This window comes from Arctopsyche grandis, chromosome 8 (genome assembly GCF_051622035.1).
Source record: "Arctopsyche grandis isolate Sample6627 chromosome 8, ASM5162203v2, whole genome shotgun sequence".
Lineage (NCBI taxonomy): Eukaryota > Metazoa > Arthropoda > Insecta > Trichoptera > Hydropsychidae > Arctopsyche > Arctopsyche grandis.
This window is the reverse complement of record NC_135362.1, coordinates 1274460-1298631: the sequence shown is the minus strand read 5'-3', so window position 1 is coordinate 1298631 and position 24172 is coordinate 1274460. Positions and strand designations below refer to the sequence as shown.

The 24172-nt window shown below is 34.6% G+C and overlaps 1 protein-coding gene across 1 annotated transcript; it reads left to right on the top strand.

The window, feature by feature from the left end:
* The first annotated feature begins 162 nt into the window (after positions 1 to 162).
* On the top strand, positions 163 to 10180 carry LOC143915570 (transcription initiation factor TFIID subunit 2-like). The gene is made up of 15 exons (XM_077436269.1): positions 163 to 240; positions 457 to 689; positions 772 to 949; positions 2457 to 2615; positions 3263 to 3532; positions 3606 to 3740; positions 3806 to 4056; positions 4136 to 4139; positions 4182 to 4372; positions 6326 to 6581; positions 6671 to 6806; positions 6872 to 7011; positions 9891 to 9953; positions 10043 to 10065; positions 10168 to 10180. The coding sequence occupies exons 1-15, from the start codon at positions 163 to 165 to the stop codon at positions 10178 to 10180; spliced, it is 2130 nt and encodes a 709-aa protein (XP_077292395.1).
* Positions 10181 to 24172: the final 13992 nt, after the last annotated feature.

The following is a 24172-nucleotide window of genomic DNA, read 5'->3' as shown; positions in this document are numbered from 1 at the left end:
TTGACATTTTTATGAAATGGGTTTAACCATACATACATACTTAAAATAATTAACAGAGAGCATGAAGAATCATCGACCGCTCCTTTTCCTGCATTACCCACTTTACAATCGGATGAACTAATCTTGAACCTTCCAGAAGCCTTAAGAAGTTCTCCAAACTTCATGCTGGGCTTCCTAGTGAGAATTAAATATTCAATTCGTAATCCAACAGCTGGAATACAGTTTGTCGACCATGAAAATGTAAGTTATGTATGATTGGTCCTCACTTTGCTGAAAATTTTTGATTTACAACTTACCTGTACTGACTATTATGTATGCATTCTATTATGTATGCATTCACAGATTATTTTTTGCATTAAGTAATATATCCAAATAGAAATATCTTAGTGAATGTCTCTAATGAATCTAATTGTAATGATTGATCACATTGACTGTATCGTTTCCACTAAATTGTAGGACTCTGCTTACATGTTTACACACGGCCACAGTGCCAGATTGTGGTTTCCATGCATCGACAAGTACTCCACAGCTTGCAAGTGGACTTTGAAGTATTTCATCAGCCAAAGGTTAACTGTCGTATCGAATGGCGATGCTTTGAAAATCGGCAAACATTACAAAAACGATAGAAAGCTCATTGTCTTCAAAGTATTCCACCCAACTCCTGCGCCCAACATTACAATGGCAATTGGGTATGTCGTACCAATTAATTGTATGCACTTTCATATACATATTATATACATACATACAATCTAAGGTATTTTAACGTTTCAGCCCCTTTTCAGAGTATCCAGATCCTTGGGTACCAGCTGTGACCCACTATTGTATGCCGTCTGTTTTACCATTCGTATCCCACTATGCCATGTACACTCAAAATATCATAATATTTTATCGACGTCTTCTGTCGAATGCATATCCTCATGTTACATACAAGCAAGTGTTTTTAGACCATGTGAGTCTTATACTATATTATATAAACTAGTGTTGTGCCCGTTGATGTCAACGAGTGACTTCGGAAAGGAATTGATACGGGGATTAAAATAAAGTTATATATCATTATATATAAATCCTGACAGATGACGCTGTTCAGGACCACGGTTGGGATGTGGCGGGCCAGGTGAAGACCAAACACGTGTCATGTTGTTTATTACGATGATGATACATGCGTTGGTTTGACGACCGACCGCTCGGAGTACAGGTCTAACTGCTACTGGCGGTTACGGTAATTGGACTATTCGTCACATTGGGGTGGTCACAAAGACAATTTTTGCCATGAAAATCGCGAATACACAATATTTGGCACTCAAGTTCTCGTTACTATGATAGTTATCGTTAGTATGATGGACTTTTCGGCTGCCAGATGTTCCGTTATAGAGATTTTAGTGACTTTGTGACCAGTAATCACCGAACCGGCGGTTACATCACTGTCCCTTTCATCCCTCACCCCACAATCAATCATAACATACTCTTTCTCAGCCATAGCCCATACATCAGTCTTTCGATCAATTCCAACCCTACATAAATATAGTGTAAGGTAATTTATAGGCGCGCGCGCGTATGAATTCCTCGTTCACCCGTTCGAAATGATGAATGAATGTGTGTACGCTCCCGCGCAGCGCATCTGACAATGACGTCACCCGTCGCTCAGCCTGACCTCACTCGGCGCTCAATTATTACCGCTCGAATTAGTACGTTTAGATAAAAAAATATATATTGAGATAGAAAACCAATCCTTATGAACGTGGTGAAATAAAAAACTGGCTCAATAAACGCAACATACATAGCACGGAGAAAAAATCCATAAAAAAATATATATATTTCACTTTAAGAATTCGCTAAACAATTAATTATAAGTATTTTAAAACAATAAAAAATCACAATCAATAGAAAAAACTTCTGACTATTGTTTCCAATACTCACTATGACCACAAAAATACTAGATTTTGAGTTAAAGACCGCAAAACCCAAAAAACTGTAAAAATCGCGCATTTTTTTAAACGATCACTAACCAACAAAATTCATTATCATATTCGAATTCAATGGGTCAAACTTAGTAAAGATTGGTTAGTCTCCGCTCTGGTAACTCAAAAACGTGATTTTTTTGTTGCTCAGTGTTATCGGCATAAAAATAGCGGATGCTTAAAATGCACCTATTTGGTCAATGGTTTCAGTCCACGTGGACCACTTCGCTCTGATTGGCTGTGCGCGTTGTTCGCGTGTATTCATATTATTAAATATCTCTAGCCACGACATATACTAGTATTCTAAACATTGATTTTTTTTTAAATCTCCATACTGGTCGACACGTCTGCCACATACACACATCGCGTCCATTTGTATATATATTATCACTAGTGTTATGCCCGTTGATTTCAACGGGTGATTTCAACGAAATTGATACACGAATTAAAATAAAGTTATATGTTTTATATATAAATATAATCTAAGGTAATTTATAGGCGCGCGTCGCCGCCCGTGACTCGAACCAACGTCGCACATGCCTGTCGTCAAATGACGCTCCACATCCCCCACTTCTCCGCTACCACGCTTCCCCGCATCTTAAATACTTGGCTCTGATTGGCTGTGTCCACGCTCTGCCACATACATACGCACATCGAGTCCATTTTTATATATATTATTATTATGGTTGTGGCTATTTGCAGGTACTATATCTGCGACTAGCGCAAAGCCTTCTGCGCATGCGTGTGAACTTATAATCCGATTATAATTTCTTAAATTTAATGCATGCTAGACTTGTTTAATCAATCGTTCATTATACATGAGGCAAATAGATTTCGCACGTTATTATAATAGATTTATATCATTTAGCTAGTTCCTGGCTTGTTCTTGTATGTAGGTATTACACGTTGTATATGATAATAATTTTCTAACAAATAATAATATTAACTAATTTGGATTATATTTTTTACTCTACGTCACTTTACAAGTTCGAACTAAATTTTAAGAGGTTTAAAACAAAGTTTTAACAGTAAACACGCTGACAGTGACATGCGCAGAAGGCTTTGCGCTTGTCGCAGATATAGTACCTGCAAATAGCCAATAATTTGCAGACATCGTACCTGCAAATAGCCAATAATTTGCAGATATAGTACCTGCAAATAGCCACAACCTATTATTATTATATTATGATACCTTACCAAAGTAGCAGTAGTTGCTTGCCAATCATGTCGATGCATTCCTGAATCATGCTATTTGAATGATAAAAAAATCATGTTCCAATTTAGATATAATACGCATATTTTAGGTTGATGATAAATTTTATTCATATTCATCTGTGACATTGTTCAGCATCCGTTTACTGCAAAAAGCTAGATTGATCGATAATGGATATAAGATCAAGAAAACTTTAGCTGAGGCTTACGGAAAGCAGTTCTACGGTTGTTTCATTCTATTCGACAGATGGTCAGATCTGTGGCTCGATTACGGAATAGCAAAATACTTTGCCACACTCTACATCAAACAAACGTTTGGTCTCCATTACTATCAACGCGAAATCTTACTTGACCTCATAAAAGTAATACTAAAGACATACATACTTTTATTAATTAATCACTTACATACGTACAGCAGTGGATTTGAATTTTCAGGTAGTGGAGTTTGAAAGGAAATATGGTGGACTCGTTATAAATATTTGGAATGATGCCATTTGTCCAAACTATATGCCAGATAATGCTCGTCTTCCCAGAGCAAATTCTCAAATACCGAGTCATCAATTTTTTAAAGTATGCTTAGTTTTTAGTCGACTGTTATCCTACTTAACGTATGTGACAAGATGTGCTGTTTTCAGGTCGCTAAAAAGAAATCGCATCTCATCATGATAATCATTGAAAAATTCATCGGCGAAAGTAATCTGGTATCAATACTCAGAACAAAAGTTCATTCAACTACGACTCTTCGAAGCTCATATTTATCTTCTAGTCAATTTGTCTCGGATATATTGCAAATGACTGGAAAAAATATATCTACACTAATTCACGGCTGTGTTAATAGTGGGGGTCACCACGATTTTAATATGACTTATGAATATCAGAAGAATTCGTAAGTTTCAGATATATTACACTTTGGTTCTAGATAGATTGCTCCGAATACAAATATATATTATAAGAAAATATTTTAGGAATGTAATTTCAATTGAAATTACACAACCTTTTCCCTGTGCGAAGGGTGTTCGGTTATACTTGGGCCCGTTGACGTTGAAAGTTCACGAAGTTAGCGGATTATACATTCATGAAATCGCTATTGTTGATGCTGTTGTAAAGTGTGACATTCCATGCCATGACTTTACCGAGACTGATCATATAATACTACCAGTGAGTGGTGGTGTCTTGAAAAAAATTGATTTGACAGAAGCACGGTAAGATTTGTGTAATTAAGGTCGTTGATACTTTTTATTATTCCTATACTTGTGGTTTATACACAATCTTGGGCAACATTCGAACACATTTTTTTCAGTTTTCCTTACAATACATTTTCTTATGAAATATGCATATCTCATACCAACTCTTTTTTTCTTAACGAGGAACCATTATCCAAAAATCTGGGAATGGGAAGATCCCAAATATGTACCAAAAAAAAACCAACAGATAATTACTAACACACAGTGCTGGTTTTAGGGGGGGGGCTAGGTCGGGCGGCGCCTGAGGGCGCCAAATAAGTTAGGGCGCCGAACGATGCGCCAAAGGCGCATTAAAATTTTAAATTAGAGCGCCAAAAGCCATTCAAAGTTTTAGATTAGAGCGCCAAAGGTGACAGTTCTTTCTAAGGGTTGTGGCGACCCCATAGAAGAGGGTGGCAACACCGCTCGCCATCATTACGGCATTGGAGCTGTCATTCGACCATTCGGTCCTGACTCGTGGGGGAGGAACTACCCTGTTCCCCCGAGACCCACAGGGTATTTAGAAAAAATTGCATGAGGGTGCCATCAGGTGTAAGGCCAGCACTGCTTACACACATACAATACAGCCAGCAGTATGGCTCGGTGGTTGCGTTTATGTTTAGCACCGAGAGATTACTGGGTTCGATTCCGTGCTAATCTTTAATACTGCTGGTTAGGCTTGGATATTTGTGACTCCAAGTCGATCGTTTCTTATCAGAGAGTTTGCCAATTTATCTGATTTTCATTGTTGAAACGGTTCCTCAAATTGTATATATGTAAAAATATATATACAAGTCTAAATCCATAAATGTCTCAATGGATTAATTAATTGTTAATTTGGTGTTCTTCAGCCTCTCGAAATACAGTGATTTATATAATAAAAATGCTGCAATGTTTGTAATTAATTGTCTAGGAAGGCGCATTGGGGTCAGGTCTTCCTGGTATATACATATGTATATCTATATAAAAATAAAATTTATTTATTTATTACATTTTATACCAGGAAGGCCTTACAGGTAAACCCCAATGCGCCTTCCTGGCTAATTACAAACAATGCAGCATTTTAATTACACAAGTCGCTGAAATACGAGACACCGAAAAACTCGCAAACTAACGAGACATCTATGAATTGTACATAAATTTTATTGTACATTAATCATACTCAAATAGTGGTGACATAGTAGGTAGGAAGGATTTTTAGCCAATTTTAATCGGGAACCGTTTCAACAATGAAATCAGAGAAATTGGCAAACTCTGATAGGAAACGAACGACCCGGAGTCACAAATACCCAGGTCTGACCAGCAGCACTACAGATATACTCAGAAAAAATCTTTTCAATCAAGGTCAGCTCATGGGATCGAACCCGGCGCCTCTCGGTGTTGGGCAGAAGCTTAACGACCGAGCTATGCTGCTGGCTAAATAAAAAAATAAAACGATGTTCATAGACATGGGTGGGAATGAGGACCAGTTTAAGCTATTATCCTTTAACAAATACACTTTTCCATGAAACTATCGACACATATGTGGAAGAGATTCCTGACAGATGACGCTGTTCAGGACCACGGTTGGGATGTGGCGGTTGAGGTGAAGACCAAACACGTGCGTTTTCAGTCATGTTGTTTATTAAGATGATACGTGCGGAGGCTTAGCGACCAACCGCGCGGAGCACAGGTCCAACTGCGACTAACCGTTACATCCCCTTCTCACAATCAGTCTTTCGTTCAATTCCAACCCTACACATATGTATGTACAATCATTAACAGACCTCGCACGTTTGAGATTTCACACTCGTAAATCAAATCCTACAGTGTTCTCTATCGCACGATTTCTTGCAGCTTGGAACTATCATTAATTTGTCCGAGTTTCATTCATATCTCGAGCTCTTCCTTGTTAAGATATTATAGACATGATAGTATGCAAAATATTTTCAGTGAAACGGATTGTCCAGTTCTATGGGTGAGATTAGATCCCGAAGTTTCGATGATCCGCACAATAGCCATCACACAATTAGTCCACCAGTGGCATTATCAACTTAAATGCGAACGAAACATCATGGGACAATACGAAGCTTTGATCGCTCTATCGACTATTCCGAAAGATTCAACTTTAACCAATTTGAACGGAATAATAATGGACGATGATTACTTTTTCATGATACGATGCAGCGCCATCCTCGCTATGAACCGAGTAATTTAAACTAAACTAAACAAACTTTGCAATGACAATCTTTCATTTGGAAACCAACAACAATTATATGTACGTGTGATACTTTTTAGGTGATGCTTGTTTTGAAGTATTCGCACGGCATCGATGTAGTTGGCAAGTTCCGCAAATTGTATAGAATCGGCACTGATAATTGCAATAGTTTCGAACGCAATCTCTACGAATGGGTGTTTCCGAAAATCATCATTCGTAAGACTTTTAGAATTTCTTCTGATTCGAATCAATACGCAGGATGTTAATAGTGCTTGTTTCAGAGCGGTTGCAAGCTGGAAAATATTGTCCACCTGAGTACATTCCTATCATGATAGATTCGTTGCGAAAAAGCGAATCCGATAAGCGATTTTATACTTATACGTCGGCTCTGGTGAAAGTGCTGATAGAAGCTGTGATTCCGGTAAATTCATTAAATTATTTTTATGTAAATCAAAGGCATCATAATTTGGTTCCTATGATGTTCACAATTTTTGGCGACTTGAAAAGTATCTTGAAATATGCATGAAGATAATGAGCTCGTGTGTTTATCCCTTTGAGTGCTGACGTCTTTGAAATTTTAAATTAAAGCGCTAAAGGCCCTTTAATTTAAACAATCTACTGGAAAGAGCCGGTCTTCAAATTAATCTCACCGTGAATAAAAAATTTATATTATTAGTAATGAACTTAGCGATAAACCTATTAATTCGAAAGCCTTTCTTTCAAATAAATTTCAAGATAAAATAAATCCACTCATTATATTAAATTTTATAAAACAGCATGATTTACAAAATTTGTATCCGAACATTTGGGTTGCTATGCGAATTTTTCTGACACTGCCTGAATCTGTATCAAGTGGTGAACGTAGTTTTTTGAAACTCAAAACTTATCTCCAGTCTATAATGTCACAAAATAGACTTTCCAATTTTGAAACTCTATCTACTGAAAATGATATCGCTGAAAATCTTGATTTTTCAGCATTAATTATAGATTTTGCTGAAAGAAAAGCTGGGAAAGTTCACTTCTGAATTATCACTTTATTTATTTATTTTTAACTCCACCTGGGGTTGAGAAATCTTGTTATACTGCGTACGGACCAAACCAACGACGATTTTGGTCCAATGTTTTAACCAGCAGGATAAAACCAGTAGCGTACAAAATATAGAAATAAAAATTAAATTTAAAAATTGAAATTAAATATCAAAATTAAAACTATTATTATTTTATTAAAATTAAATTCAAATATCAAAATAAAATTAAAATAAAATATTGAAAGTTAAAACAGAACATGCCCAATTTAAATAAATTTTCGAGATTGACCTAAAATTAGATCATCAACAATCACATACACGTAATCCTCGACTTTTGGTTGTCGAAGATGTTTTGACTTACGAAGATACGCACTAAGATCGAAAAAAAAATCAAAGAATTATTATTTTTACTTCCCCGTAATGCGCAGTTACTAAGAATATCTCATGTATTAGTATGGGTGACCGAGCGATGGTCCCAATCCGGTACGTTGTCGGTTTATCAAACGAAATTTTTTTAGTCTTCAATTGTCTCTCTCGTCGAAATAAATCAATTAATTAAATCATTTCAGAGGTAAATTTTATCGGATAATGTCTTCAATTGTTTCTCTCGTCGAAATAAATCAAATAATTAAATCCATCTCAGAGGTAAAATTTATCGGATAATGTGTGATTATTAATTTTATTTCGACGAAAGAAAAAAAAACCCTTTGACAAATCACCGACATTTTTTTTGTTAAATGTTTCATCGACGGCGAAACACAGTAGTAGTATATCGTGACGACTTATAAGAAACAATAACAAGGTTTTTTTCGCTCGTAATCAGAGAAATTATAATATTTCTCTGGTTGTAATGCGTATCGTCGTAATTCAAAACATTGTTGCAATTCAAAACATCAACGATGATCTAATTTTAGCTCAATCTCGCTCGTTAGCTTAATTTTGATATTTAATTTCAATTTTTTAATTTAATTTTTATTTCGATATTTTTTACGCTACTGGTTCTAAAAGTTGGCCCAAAATCGTCGTTGGTTTGGTGCGTACGGACCATTAAACACTTTGCTGCCGATCCCAAGCCCGTAAAATGAGGATAGAAAACCATTTTTTTTAAAAAATTGTGGCGCTTAGGGTGTAAGGCCGGCACTGAATATATCTTGCAACAATATAAAATCAACAAAAGAAGTATATTAATGAATGTATTTTTCCAAAACTAGTTCCATCTTCTTCATTGTTGTTAAAATGTAATGCTCACAATCTAAAATACTCAGCAGTTAGGAATTTCCATCAGGCTATTCTGCCATGGTTATAAATTCAGAAATTCCAGTGTAAACGAGTCTTTCTAAATATTGACACGGATTACACGACCCATGTTCAATGCATTTTTTTTTCAATGCTACATGGAAGGTCTTAACGGGTAGTATTCTCTTTTAACTTGTACATGCTCAATATACAACGCCGATCGGCGTTGGTCAGCATTCAAAGGGTTACATAGCCCCAAAAAGCCTAAGACCCACCGGTCCAATCATTTTCAATAAATAAATGTTGAATTTTACTCATGATTCAGCGTCAGATCGATGGACACAACAACGGATATAAAATTTTGAGCGAAATTCAACGTCTGCTCGCTCAAGAGAAGGAAAAGCATAGTTTATTGAAAAATGTCGCTTTGATTAACAATTGCTTACATTGTATGAGAAGATTGCAACAATGTGGTCATTTACATTACGATTTCGAGACTTTCAAATCTTATTCCATAAACACTGAGCCCGTCGGTGAGACATGCATTTTTTAACATTTCACCACCCCAATGTGATTTGAACAGTCATATGAAAATAATTTATCTGTTTAGATGTGCGACTTGTGGCTCTCGAATGCCTCATCGGCATGATTTGTGAGACAATCACAATTGAAAATTTAGACCCTCTGTTTACTGGATCGAAAATCATTCCTGATCTACTCTTCGTATATACCACCATCGAAAATGATCCAGATCCGATAATTCGGAATGGTGTTGCAAAACTTTTAATCGGAACACCCATCTTGTCTGAAAACAACAAGTTCTTTAATAATTCAATACACATTTTCTACAAGTCATGGATAAATATCAATATAAATTGGGCTCACGATTCAAAACTGAGGCAGCTCTTAATCGATTTCCATTCTACATCAGAAATCAAGCCGACGACTACTCAACATGTATGTACATATGTATGTATATAATATTACATATTTAGAATTGAACAATTAGTAATGAAAATATTTTTGCTTATTCAAGAAACCAGTTGAAACGCCGAAGTCGCCAATCACTCAAATCCATCCATCTAGTGTGAAAATAACTGTATTTCGTTGCATTATATACATAAATATGTTATTCAATAATATTTAGCATTGAACAGTTAGTAATGAAAATATTTTTGTTTATTTAAGAAACCAGTAACCCCATCGAGGCCGTCAGTAATTCAAAATCTTTCATCGATTGTAATAATAGCTGTATTTCATTACATGATATATGTACATGTTTTATACACATATTTATGCAAAATTTGTTTCAGAAAAAGCCGATGAATCAAACTTTAATTAAAGCATTGAAAAATCGTCGTTCGAAAACATTAAATGTAAGTATTTAATTACAACGAGTGAGTTTCTAAAACAACGTGTGATTCACTTTTCATTTTTCATCCTGTTTAGACTTACTCCCCTCGATAAACAAATTGAAACTTCAAAAACTTCTATACTAACATTGTCCTATTTCTTTAAAATTCCAATCACTTTTGTAGTTACAAGATTCATGTAAAAATATCATCACTGCACTAAAATCTACTCCAAGACCTGAACAACCGTCTACGTCCGGAGTAAATTATGTTCCCGATCCGACCAATAAGACGAGAAGCAATTGTGACATCTTGTCTGAAGTTTTAAGTAATTTGGAAAAGGATATTGAAGCCGAAGTCAAAAAAAAGCAAGACGAAACCAAATGAGTAAATATAATAAATTATTTTATACTAAATAATTGATTTATTTTTTTTAATGCTGCTCAAGAGGAACAAGAATACACAGAATTATTATTTTCAGAATATATAATACATAAAACAATATATTAAAAAAAAAATTCCATTATTTAAAATTTTAGATTATTATAGATTTGGTGCCCAAATTGAATGTAATTGCATTTTTTTAATTTTATATTATTTATTATTATACTTATTTGTAAAATAAAGTTTATTTATATTAAGCGTTTCTTAAATCAAACAATGTTTTTAATTATACAAACTGAGATTCATTTGCATACATGTGATGGAAAACATTTCAATTCATCGAAGTTTTTTATGTAAATAATCATAGATGTCTTTATCAAGTTTGGAACCTTTTCATTTTAGCGACATCTAACATAAAGTGTATAAATCATTTTTAGCAGTTTTTCTAAACTTTTACAAGATGGTATGTTATATTTTCAGAAAGATTTAATTTCAACGAATTTATTTCCCGCCTTGAACTTTTTTATAACGAGACATAAAAAATCAAGCACAAGTTGAATCAACTTTACTAAAAAAAATTAAATTGCTAAAAAAAAACTAAAAAACTGCAATGAGTGATGAACAAAATGACCACAATTTGTCTAAAAATATACAAATTAAGAATTAATTAACAATGGTTTAATGTAGGTATATACATATGTACATACATATATGTAAATAGTTTTGCACAACAAACCTAACCCTCGTGAGCAATTTTTTGGCAGGCCCACTTCATTAATCGTTTTTGTACGGTATAAAAAGCGGCCATAAAATTTTACGACTTCAACTTATTAAATTTTATTAGTTCGCTTTTATAATGTATATGTATATAATAAAAAAAAAGATTCATGGATATCAAAATATTCAGATTAGAAGTAGAAATACATATACGTATAAATATTTACCATAAAATCACTTATACTAAAGCAATGTCAATGTTTATATTTCCGCTCCGCCATACTTTTAGCATTGTCCAGTGTTATCATTGATGATTCACCAGTACATATTTAGTATGACGATGATTAATTTACGTATGCACAATGTATCTTCTGTATACGTATAAGATTCCTTATCGCACGCCGATTTATGTAATTGCATTTTTACTGTATATACTTATATATGTATGTATGTAGGTATAATCATTTAACAAAGCGCGGGTCATTTTCAAAATAAAGTAATAATAATATATCGAATTTCGAGATATGTGGCGTGGCGTTCGGCATCATCGATGATTCACTCTCGCCGCATATGTATTTCTGAAACCCTATAGGTATGTACATACATAAGTATACCTACATTGCGTTTCTTATACAATTTGTATATAGAAAAAAGGGTTCGGTGATTACTGGTCACAAATTACTCGTCACAAAGTCACTAAAATCTCTATAACGGAACATCTGGCAGCCGAAAAGTCCATCATACTAACGATAACTATCATAGTAACGAGAACTTGAGTGCCAAATATTGTGTATTCGCGATTTTCATGGCAAAAATTGTCTTTGTGACCACCCCAATGTGACGAATAGTCCAATTACCAGAAAAAAGATGCTAAAATGCGTTTGCACAATGGAGTGAACTAAAAGATTAAAATGACAATGTACCTACACGTGTAATTACGAAATTAAAGGTGATCGAAAAAAGCTATGAAATAGGCTGTCTATTTAATTTATAACATTAAATAAACTAATATAAACTAAATACATATGTGCTTCGAATTGGTAGGTACCTATGCAACTATTAGGGTTGTCAGATTTCATGCAAGTCTTTGACTTTTCTATAGATATATTTTCAATCGAAGTGGTAATATTTAGAATATCTATAATTGATTTTCTTTCCCTTCTATTTTTAATATATGTATGTATGTAAATGAAAAGTGCTACTATTACAATGAAGAAACCAAATATAGACTTCACTGAGACGATTAGTGAAGACATCTAAATAAGGTTTTTGGTGCTTCAAAGCTTCAAATAGCTTTACTGTACGTTCTATTGCAGGTAATAGTGTTTAAATACTAGCTAATACTAATAGTGTACCTAGTTTTTGAATGTGAGAGTATATTTTTATATTCAATATTAGCAAAATCACAGAATTATTTTAGTCTTTCTGTTCTGACGGTGTCTATTCCGCGTCTGCGAGTGATGAAACATTCTGAGTGTGAGAAAATATTCGATTCAAGATAAACTGATTGATGCCTGATACACATTTTTTGTCTCCCTTCTACATATAGTTCTCCAGAAAGTATAAGACAGGGACAAATAGTTCATTGTTGAATATTGCTGCAGTGTTTACCAGACTGTCTGGTCCCGACATCGACTTTTGGTTTATAGTTTATGTTAATTCTGAGTTAAAAACTTCTGTAGGAATTTAAAAATTAGTAAACTGGGACATTTGGGCGTCCCGAAAGGTTTGTTCGGGACACCGGCACGCGAGACTTAAAACTGGTGACAATTCCGATTAATCGGGACGCCTGGCAACCCTAGCAACTATGCAAGTTCGGTAGGTGATGTTGAAAGCTACATAGCTTTCATGCACATTTAAGTTGCTGTGCGAGTTCACTTGTAAGTATTGCTTGTGAGCAAAATGTTTCATAAGTTGCACAAGTTTCATCAGAAGTCAATGGAGGGGGGTGCTACTTAAACGAGTAGATTGTGCGCAGGTACATTTGATAAAGTAAACTAACGTAGACTTGATGCTTGCGATTTCCAACTTTAATAATAGATATCCAGTGGCGGACTGGCCATACAAGCGAACATGCCCGATGGCATGTGGGCCCCACTATCTGTTAGAAAATATGGGCCCTTAGTAAAATTAAATAACTTTTTAACTATTTCACGTGTGTAAAAATTTATAGGATATTGCACTTTGGGACCTAAAGTTTGGGTATTTCAACAAAACAAAATTCTTACGATATACACAAACAACTAATACCTGCTTTAACAGCCAACTTTTTTTATTAGGCTCGAAATGTAAGTTACAACATTTGCGTGGGCCCTTTTGCTGGGCCCATTTCTAACCTCAATATTATGTATGTATATACCAATAAAAATGGGAATAAACAAATTTCCGTGAATAATATAAACTGAATTGTTTAAAACAATTTTGATAGGACGATTCATCATCAACCTGCGATTAAAATTTACTTCATACTTTCAAAATAACATTTGATTATACTTCGACGATATAGTAAGATTTAAATACACAATTTTAAACAGTTTCCGAATATAAAATCTATTCGTAATCTAGACACATCCATGTATATAGAAATATAGGATAGGGGCCCCCTCCCCAAAATCCCGATTTTCGCATGATCACAAAACTTTATCAATTGTTATTACGTACATATGTATGTATGCAGTGGCGGACTGGGACTGAAATTAGTGCATGCCAGGAGTCAAAGGGGTGAAGATTTTTAGAAACTAATTTTCGCCTGCGGCGCTTTTTTCGCTTTTTTACATAATATTTTTTAATAATTATTTTATCAAAAATATGCTTATTTTTTTCATATTTTATAACTCCATAAGGAGTATGCAAAGAATATTTTCCATTTTTATTCCGATATAAAAAAGATTTTTTGAAAAAAAATTCAATTTGACCAATCTTTGCCTGCGCCCCCCAAGAAAAAGCTGAAATGACGTCCCTGATTGTTTTCTACCGAAAGTAAAAGCCGCTTTTATGCCGCATTCTTTTATGATGCATTCTATTTACCTAGGACAAGGGTTAAAAAGAAATATACAATGTAATTTATGGATCTATTCTGCTTTTGCCATTTTTCTTGTACTTAAATTTGTTTATTCCCATTTTTGAAAATTTTATTTTTTTTACCCTTGATTTTTAGCGTGATGGAAAGAAGAAAACTTTGTTATATGGGGGGGTGGGACAAATTTTTTTAACCCTGGGTGGGCCCCCTTTGACTCCTGGCATGCACTAATTTCAGTCCCAGTCCGCCACTGTAGATATCTATAATATTATGTACATACATTCTACAACAACGGGAGTTTTGTAGAATGTATGTACCTAATAAGCCCCCTGTTTTCTTTGGGGGCTGGCGACCTCGTGTTGAGGGTTTAAAGTGTCAACTTAGCCGGTCCTTAAAACGACTTAAATCCGCCCGAAAACACGTTTGCTAGTACCTATGGGGTTACACCTACTTACAAACCTCGCAAATCCAAAATTATATTTTGAATGAATAGATATCTACATATCTATTTACTGACTGCTTTATTGGTCTTTCACACAGAAGTGAATTTGGAACAGTTCTAAAAGATAACATAGATATCTAAACATATTGTATTTGATAAAAGTGAAATTACTAGGCTAATTAGTAAGGGTTGGTTGGCAATTAGGGCACAAATTAACTAACCTACGAGTGAAGTAAAAATATATATGAGAGATAAAGAGAGTCTATAATGCAAATTTTATTAAATACTAGCTGAACCTGGCATGAGTTGCAATGCCACAATAACGCATGCAATTCCCGTTCCTATTTGTCGGAAAAATGCAGGCAGCGAACACGTTGGTCGCGACGCGAAAACATTTGAAATTATAGCGTTGCAATGACACTCATTCCCGTTTTTCCTGTTTTTTTTCACAGCAATCTTCCCGGACATGCATACAACAAATCCTGAAAGTTCCATCGTAATCGGTTCAGTGGTTTAGGAGCCTATTCGAGACACACACACAGACATTCATTTTTATATATGTATGTATATAGATAGAAGAGTGAAAAAAGAAAAAGTTATAGGCGTTTAAACAATGAAAATCTGACATAGCGAGAGGGTGGCAAAAAGGGAAAAAAAACGATCGGAAGAGTTTGGATAAATACGGCAACTTTCTAATAGACGTCACCGAGAACGATAATGGAGTATTTTCAAACGTGTCTATTATGATTATTTTTCACCATCCTAATGGCGGATTTGATTACCTCATAAATACATATATTGATGAACAAACCTAGCAAAATGGCAAAGTTTGAAAAAGATCGGATATGAACCCAAATTTCGTCAGACGAAAAAATTGAAAGCGAGCTAAGAAGAGGCTAGTAAAAATTACCAGTCCGGCCAATAGGCCGAACTGGGCAATGCAATAATTGTCATTCAAAAAGGAAACGATAATATTGTTACGTATACTAAAAAGAGCCGCCGAGTAATTGCGATCGGATTAGGCCGGGTAGCGTCCTGAGAGACCGTGAGACCGGTGTAAGTGGTTTTAAAGATTAGCGACAAGCTAAGTGCATGAAAGCTAAACAATGATTGCACTTCTCATACCGTGGGAATACATATCCGAATACGTGACTATACAGTAGGTAAACAGATTAGACGTCCTGAGAGATCTACCCCTTATAAGGCGGTACGTAGGCGATATCAGGTCATTCTGGATTTAGCAGTGATAGTGCGTGTATCTCCTTAATCATCAATAAATGCTGTGATACGACTATTGGCCTTTTACTTGGATCCTCCACCCACCCCTACGCAACAATATTATACCAGGTTGACACGGTGCAAATAGGTCGGACCAAGTAGCTTGGACGTCTAAAACGCTCAAAAACAATTTGAAAACTGCAGGAATGTTAGTTCAATATTTTGCGAAAGAAAACTAATAAGAGCCTTGTAAAAACGATTGCATCACCTGTTGCCACGCTGCGAGTAACGTCCAAACCACTCGCGTCACGTCAATCCGGTAATTGGCATTGGATATTTTCTATAGAGGCGTCATTTGGAGGGGCTGGAGTGGGCAGTCGCCCCTCCTAGATTTGAACGGGACTATCCATATTGTTTAATGTATTATCATAAATTTGAATTAAAATACTATTTGGATGCCAACAGGAAGAATAAAAAAAAATCGACATCGACAAAGTTATTAATTTATATGCGTCAATAAAATCTAGACGGTATCCATTATTGTTATGTGATAGGTATTGTAAACAAAATGATATTATAATAATGACATTATAATTGTCAACATTTATTTAATGCTAATTTTATATTTTTTAGTTTAAAAAAAACGTTCAATGTATCTAATATATAATTTCGAAAGAGACTTTGTATATACATATCTATATATGTATGTATATATTTTTGGTTGGGAACTTCGTAAACAAAACAAATTGGTTGAATATTATATTGTTTTCGATTCAAATGAACATTTACTATTAGATTCACCATGTTTAAGCTGTTTATATTACAAATACTCATCGAAGCCGGGTAAAACAGCTAGTACTTTATAAATATGCATTTATACCGAAATCTTTTAATATATTTTTTTAAATTATTCTACTATTAATTTTATTGATAAAAATATATAAATAAAAAAATGATTAAAAGAAATAGTTCACTCATTTTTTTAATATAATACACTCCCGCCTAGAAAGTCATTTATTACGGGTCAAAATTTTGCTCCCCCTTGGGAAAAGTTGAAATGACGCCCCTGATTTTCTATAATTATTTAAAAAATATAGTACAATTGTCAAGGACGTATTTAGAGTGATTGTGGAAGATGAGAAATTTGTTTGCTACATTTCCGATAACTTTTAGATATTATCTTTATGTATTTAATACGTAATGTGATATCAATACGGCCCCTGTTGGAAACTTGTCCCGCCCCAAAAAATCCGATGTTTATTTTATAGGTTTCAGTAACGACGTGACTTCTTATCGACATGACGATCTTATTTCTTATTTCGACAAGTTTCTCCTACATTTCTTCAAATATGGGAATCACTGTCAAACCTACATACTACATATCTGTCAATACAGGGATAAAATATCAAGGAAAACACTCCAGTATTGACCTAAATGGTCGTAGAATATATATGTAGGTCAGAGTGCTAGCGTTTTCTTTTACAAGAGTACCTAAATCTATTTTTGAAATAACACGTGCCGTGTACTACTCTGTGTGTCTGCGCCCTTAAGCTTCCTTTCTACTTACATACATTTTTAACTCTTTATTATACATATCTATGTACATATGTGCATACTGAATACTCTCGATTATCCGGGATAATAATTGGGGGAGGATGTGAACCAATTTGCTAATTTTTACTCTGTTTGAAAATACGATAATGCAATTCAATTTATTGCCTTTTGTCTAATGAGAAAGTCTGATATGTATGCTTTTTTCTTAATCTTTAGTATTTTCTCAAATAATTACAATTTTCCTACCAGAATAAGAGCTACCATACACACTGTTTTCATAAAATTCGATTTACATCATTAAGAGGGCTGTACACCCGAAACCTTAATTTTGTTACCGTTCCTTTCTTCGATATATATATTGAGTGTATGTATATATTGAGTGAATGCGACAATATATATCAATATATATATTGAGTGAATGCGACAGTTGCGCTTCGACCAGATAAAACGTATTTTAAATTGACAAAATCGAGGTTTCGTATTCTCCTATTTTCTCCTCCAAAACTGGACCAATTTTTAAAAAAAAATCATCATCGGTATGAGAAAGATACTCTCTGTGCATATATTGGCGTATTTTTTTTTTTAATCGACCGTTAAATAAGCACGCTGGACTCGTTTCGTGGGTGTAAAAAAGAGGCGATTTTATAGATGTTTGGCGGCTCCTAACTCCTATAAAAAATAATTAATCAAAAAAATAAAACGATAGATGCACCCCAATGGTGGATATCCATAGCATATTAAAAAATAATTTCTCAAGGCGCTGCTGTTCAGCCCTCTTAAATTGTCGAGATAAGTCAGTGTTGTATAATATTATGACTTGTAGAATTATAGATATTTTCCAATTTGTCATTAATTCAAAACAATTTGATTTTTCTTTTGCCTCTATTTCATTACATATGTACATATTTCTATATAAGTACATCCACGAAGATTTTCCTCTGTAATATCTATATGTAATTTACTTTACACAAAGATAGATTTGCTCCATATATGCACATATATACATACATATGGAGATATATCGGTGATTATTGGTCACAAAGCGCTCGCCCAAAAGTCACTAAAATCTCTATAACGGAACATCTGGCAGCCGTAAAGTGCGATAACTATCATACTAACGAGAACTCGACTGCCAAATATTCCGTATTTGTGATTTTCATGGCAAAAATTGTCTTTTGGGCGATCTCAATGTGACTAATAATCCAATTACCAACCCAACCTCGCCAAACCAACCTAACCCTTTAAATTACTTTTAAAATTTTAAAAATTAAATAAATAAAGTGAGATGATATTTCAAATAATTTCTAACAAAGAAATAGATTGATAAATGACGAATCTGAGAGACTATAAAAAGTCGTTTATGAACACATGTATGTATGTATTCATAGATTTTATCACATATGTTTATGACATTTAAATTGTATTGTTTTCGACGTATAAAAATAAACAATCTGAAATCTACTCACACAAATTTATATTCTAAGAATATTTGAGAAAAATTTTCGTCTGCGGCGCATATTTTCTATGGTAAAGAGTGTCAAATATTCCATATTCGCGATTTTCATGGCAAAAATTGTCTTTTGGGCGATCGCAATGTGACTAATAATCCAATTACCATGTAATGTGTATCACAATGTTGCTATTTTTATTGTTGGCAGCTGTTTGAGAACATCAGTGCGATAACGTACATAGTTTCATTTATGAAATAGCTCATTGAATCTTACTACTGTGTAGGTACTTAATTTATTATTTACAATAAATTATGTTATTTTCTTTCTTTTGTTTTGTACAACACCAGTTTTACAAAACAAAAGAAAGAAAATAACAAAATAAAAACAATAAAAATTCCAATCATTCATCTCATTCAAATAGTCTCGTGTCGAATCTCAAGAAGCTAACCAGCTCATCAACATGACAATTGAACAGGTCCAAATGCTCATCAATCACATTAAGGAACCGGATAGCCTTTACAAGAGACGAGTTATTGAAAGCAAACGTTTTCGCAGGAATAAGTTGGAAAAGTAAATGATGACGCAAAGCTCTACCGCATTCAGGCGCCGAAAATTTAAATTCAAATAAAATCGAACGGTTGTCGATTCTTCCCTTTAATACTCCAAAAGAAATGTTTGGAAATGGCAATAATTCTTCTCGAAGATAGTGAGTCAAAGCCTATATATTAGGGCAGTCGCTGTTTTTCAACACGGATACTCCAGAGTGTAATCAACCTGTTGAGTGCTTATTGATAGACAATTGAATAGAATAAAGTGAAAAGTTGCTACTATCTGTATGTATGTGGTGTTATCACTATCAGTCGCCAACCTGCATTGTGTGGTTTTACGTAGTGATTGTGTGATAGTTTTAACACTTGAATGCCGCAACGCGAATGTTTACATGCCATGGCGCCTCCTCACTCCTCACTCCCCACTCCCCACTCCCCACTCCCCACCCGCCACTCCTCACTCCGCACTCCGCACTCCTCAGCTCACCACTAGGTATCGATCCAACCGTGACGTCACCGATGATAAGGTTACGCATTCACCATTCTCACCGACAACATTCTGCACTCGACACACGTTCCAACACTTGCCGCGTCATCCACGCCACCTTTCTTTAATAAACATAATCATTAAGATAAAATGCGCGGCAGCCATAATTTTTTGCCATAACTAACCGCAGCACGCGAATCTCAATGGCTAATTGGCACTGCGTTTTACATAAATATACATATTGATGAGCGGTGGTGAGTGTATGGGTGTCGTGTGAGATGTTACGGCCAATAAAACGATAGCCACGAATCAACAACGTGTGAATGAATGGACGCACGCTAAACTAATTTGCCGATCTGGAGATTTTACTACGCAAAAAACGAGTGATAAGTCGCTGAACTTGGACGGTTCGTTTCAAAAGATTAATGGTGATACTGATACGTGGATGAATTCTTAGCTTCTGGTTTATTGTTTGATAATATTATATTTATCGAAATCACTGAAATACGTACTACCAACCACGTAAGTAATTTGTCGCTCGGGTTATTATAATACGCGTTAACAAAGGGTAATATAATCACGTAGTTGGAAGAATAGTCCCTACTCACAAAAACAAACAAAGGAGAGGAGTCTTTGAAAAGTCTACTAATGGCGATGAGTTGTGCAATTAATGGGATCCGTAAAAGCAGCGATCTGATAGTTTCTCGAAGGCCACAAAATATAATATTTTTTTAATAATTATAAATATAAAGGGGGGGAGTAGTTACTTTTTAAAAACATTATATATTTATATTTACTTTATCAAGTGATTATTCTACAAAAGAAAAATCATGTAGTTGGAAGAATAGTAGGTACCTACTCACAAAAACATTGGGAGGAGAGAAGTCTTTGAAAATGCTGCTAATAGAATCTACTAAAGATCGGATCCGATGTAGCGTGAGACTAAACCGAGCAACTGTCGCATTCGTACAATGTATTGTGACATAGAAAGCACGTAAAATAATTTCTTATTTTTTTTTATTAATATATTTTATTTAACTATATAATATTATTACAATACAATTCAATGCAAGGTCATTATTATAATGTAACTGTAAGTTTTGCTATCCATGACAAAACTTTGACGATTTCTTTTATCGTATTACGTATTTTATATTAAAATTTTATCAATGTAAATATTTCAAAATACAAAATAAGAACTCAAAACTAGCAAAAATTGTTTAAAGTCAAATTCTATCGACCGCTATACGCACGAAAAATTTTGTATTTCTTGACCAAAATGCAATACGAAACTGAAACGAAATGTAATTGGGCATCGAGGGTGGAATGTGATAGCTAGAGATAGTGAACGTGATAGCTAGAGATAGGACTGGAAGCGTGTCGTTTATTGTTCAATTGTTGTAAATCCTTTGTAAAAAAGGTTCGGCAAACCTTTAACAATGCTTTTACAACATTTGAACAATATACAGCCCCCTCAGGGTCCGGGCTTTAGTGATAGCTAAAGGCCGGATAACCAAGGTGCCGTCTTGAAAAAAACGGACCCAGAGGGTGCTATGTATTGTTCATTGCATTGTTAAAGGTTCGCCGAACGTTTTTTTTTTTTAAATAGAACTAAGCCGCCCCGATTCCTAGAAAAAGCACTGTGACTATCCGGTGTCTAGTGATAACATCTCATGCGAGATCGGTTCAACTATAATCCGGTCCGTAAAATTAGCAATCTGTCAGTTTCCTTTGGGCATCTCGGGGGCCACAAAATATACTATTTTTTTTAATAATTATAAATATCAATAACATAATATATGTATATTTTTTATATACTTTTTACTGTAATAAAAACGCCGCAGATGAAAATTTTTCTCATATACATTTACAAATACATTTATATTCTTAGAATATAAAATACATTTATATTTATATTCTTAGAATATAAATGTATGTAAGTGGATTTCAGATTGTTTATTTTTATACGTCGAAAACAATACAATTTAAATGTCCTAAAAATGTGTGATAAAATCTATGAATACATAAATACAATGTTCATAGACGACTTTTTATAGTCTCTCAGATTCGTTATTTTTCAATCTATTTCTTTATTAGAAATTATTTGAAATATCATCTCACTTTATTTATTTAATTTTAACATTTTGAAAGTAATTTAAGGGTCTAGGTTAGGTTGGCGAAGACAATTCGTCTAATTCCATATATGTACATATGTAGGTGGTAATTGGATTATTAGTCACATTGCGATCGCCCAAAAGACAATTTTTGCCACGAAAATCGCGAATACAGAATATTTGGAAGTCGAATTCTCGTTAGTATGATAGTTATCGTTAGTATGATGTACTTTTCGGCTGCCAGATGTTCCGTTATAAAGATTTTAGTGACTTTTGTGACCAATAATCACCGAGCCATGTAGGTATAGGTTGGAATTTTACGTGTTGCAGAGAGAAAATAAATTTTCTCGTCATTATTAATAAATTAATCACGGCTTTAGTTGTTTTTTTTTTGCAACGGCAAAAAAATCAAGAGGCGATAATAAATTATTTTCGAGGCAAAAAACAGTTGATTAATTTGAGCGAGACAATCCAAGGCTGCGCCGACTCGCGAAAGGTAAACGGCTTTTCGTTGACGCGTTTCACTATTATTTTTCATACATATGTATTTTCATATTAAACGTCTTCGAAATAAACGCATGCATTACTAAACGTTAGCAGCGAAACGTAGCAAGTACCTCGAATAAGTACCAGAGGGTGGCGCAGCGCTAGATCAATGCTCCGTTTGCCCTACAAATGGTACCCAACATACCCATGTGCTTATCATTACTCCCTTATTTTTCCGTCCTTTCTACATTCGTTTCATTTCATTCACAATCTACAAATGTACAGTAGGTATTTATTTCTACATTTTTTTACTCTTACTTTACAACCACAGCTATGTATGTAGGTACCTACCGACATACATACATGTATTATATATTCTGTATCAAATATCATTCGCTCTACGTGTTTGGAATGCAGTCTGTTTAAATACAATAATAGTAGTGTAAAATAGTAAATCAACAATATTCAACTTTTCATTCAATTCAAAAGCGACGTAAATTTCAACAACTTCCGCTTAACATATCAAAAAAATTGTGTTGTGGTGTTTTATTGAAATGAGGTACTTATGATTTTTTTAAATTTAAAGTCACGTCAATAGTCTATGCGGGGTTTCAAATTTTACTTGTAACATTTTTGTCATCTAATTTAGATTAGAATGAAAATCGATGAGTTGTGTTTTAACCAGTGTCCCACTTGGTCACTCGTGGGCGGAGAATCCTACGCGAAGCTGAAAGTATTACGTATAATTGAGATTCTTCTCCCGACGTCTGGAAAAAGGCGTCGCTTTTTAATTTATAATTAACAACTCTAAAATAAATGTAAACATCTATATTGTCGATTTGGGTATCACTTTTGATCCTCAGCTCACCTTTCACAACCATATCAAAAAAGTCGCTGACGTTTCCTTTCGTCGACTTGGATTTGTTTTGAGATATGCAAGATTATTCTCCAATCCTTTGTCTTCTCGCTTGCTTTTCAATTCGCTTGTGAGAAGTAAGCTAGAGTATAATGCGATTGTGTGGAATCCGCATGAAGCAAATTACTCTCTGATGATTGAGAAAGTGCAAAAAGCATTTCTTCGTTTCCTATATAGGAAAGAATATGGGTATTACCCATATCTCTACCCCACTCCTTTCCTTTTGGGCATGCTTGGGTATAATTCCCTTGAACTTCGGAGAAACTTCTCATTAATTCGTTTCGTTCTCCTGCTCTTACGTGGTAATACGTCATGCCCGTTGTTGCTGGAGCAGTTGGGGCTTTATGTCCCTATTCACTATGTGCGTGGTAGACATCATCATTTGCTGGCTGTACCTCCTGCCCGCACAGTCCTTTTTCGAATGGCTCCTATTCCAAGAGCTATCCGACTTCTTAATGAAATCGTTGCTGCCGAGACTGAATGTGATATTTTCCACCTTAGTGAGCGTAAATTGTCGGAAATTACTCTAACCCATTTATCTGGTAGTCTGCGCTCATCATTGTTTTCATGATTGATTGTGATTTATGAGTGAAATTTTGATTAACTCTCTTCCATTTGGGCCTTACAGGG

What these genes read in the sequence shown, in the direction of transcription:
- LOC143915570 (XM_077436269.1), top strand. Translation starts at nt 163, where the DNA reads ATGCTGGGCTTCCTAGTGAGAATTAAATATTCAATTCGTAATCCAACA. An exon ending in CCATCCTCGCTATGAACCGA is followed by an intron (nt 6,582 to 6,670) that starts GTAATTTAAACT and finishes GATACTTTTTAG; the next exon opens with GTGATGCTTGTTTTGAAGTA. An exon ending in CATCTAGTGTGAAAATAACT is followed by an intron (nt 9,954 to 10,042) that starts GTATTTCGTTGC and finishes TGTTTATTTAAG; the next exon opens with AAACCAGTAACCCCATCGAG.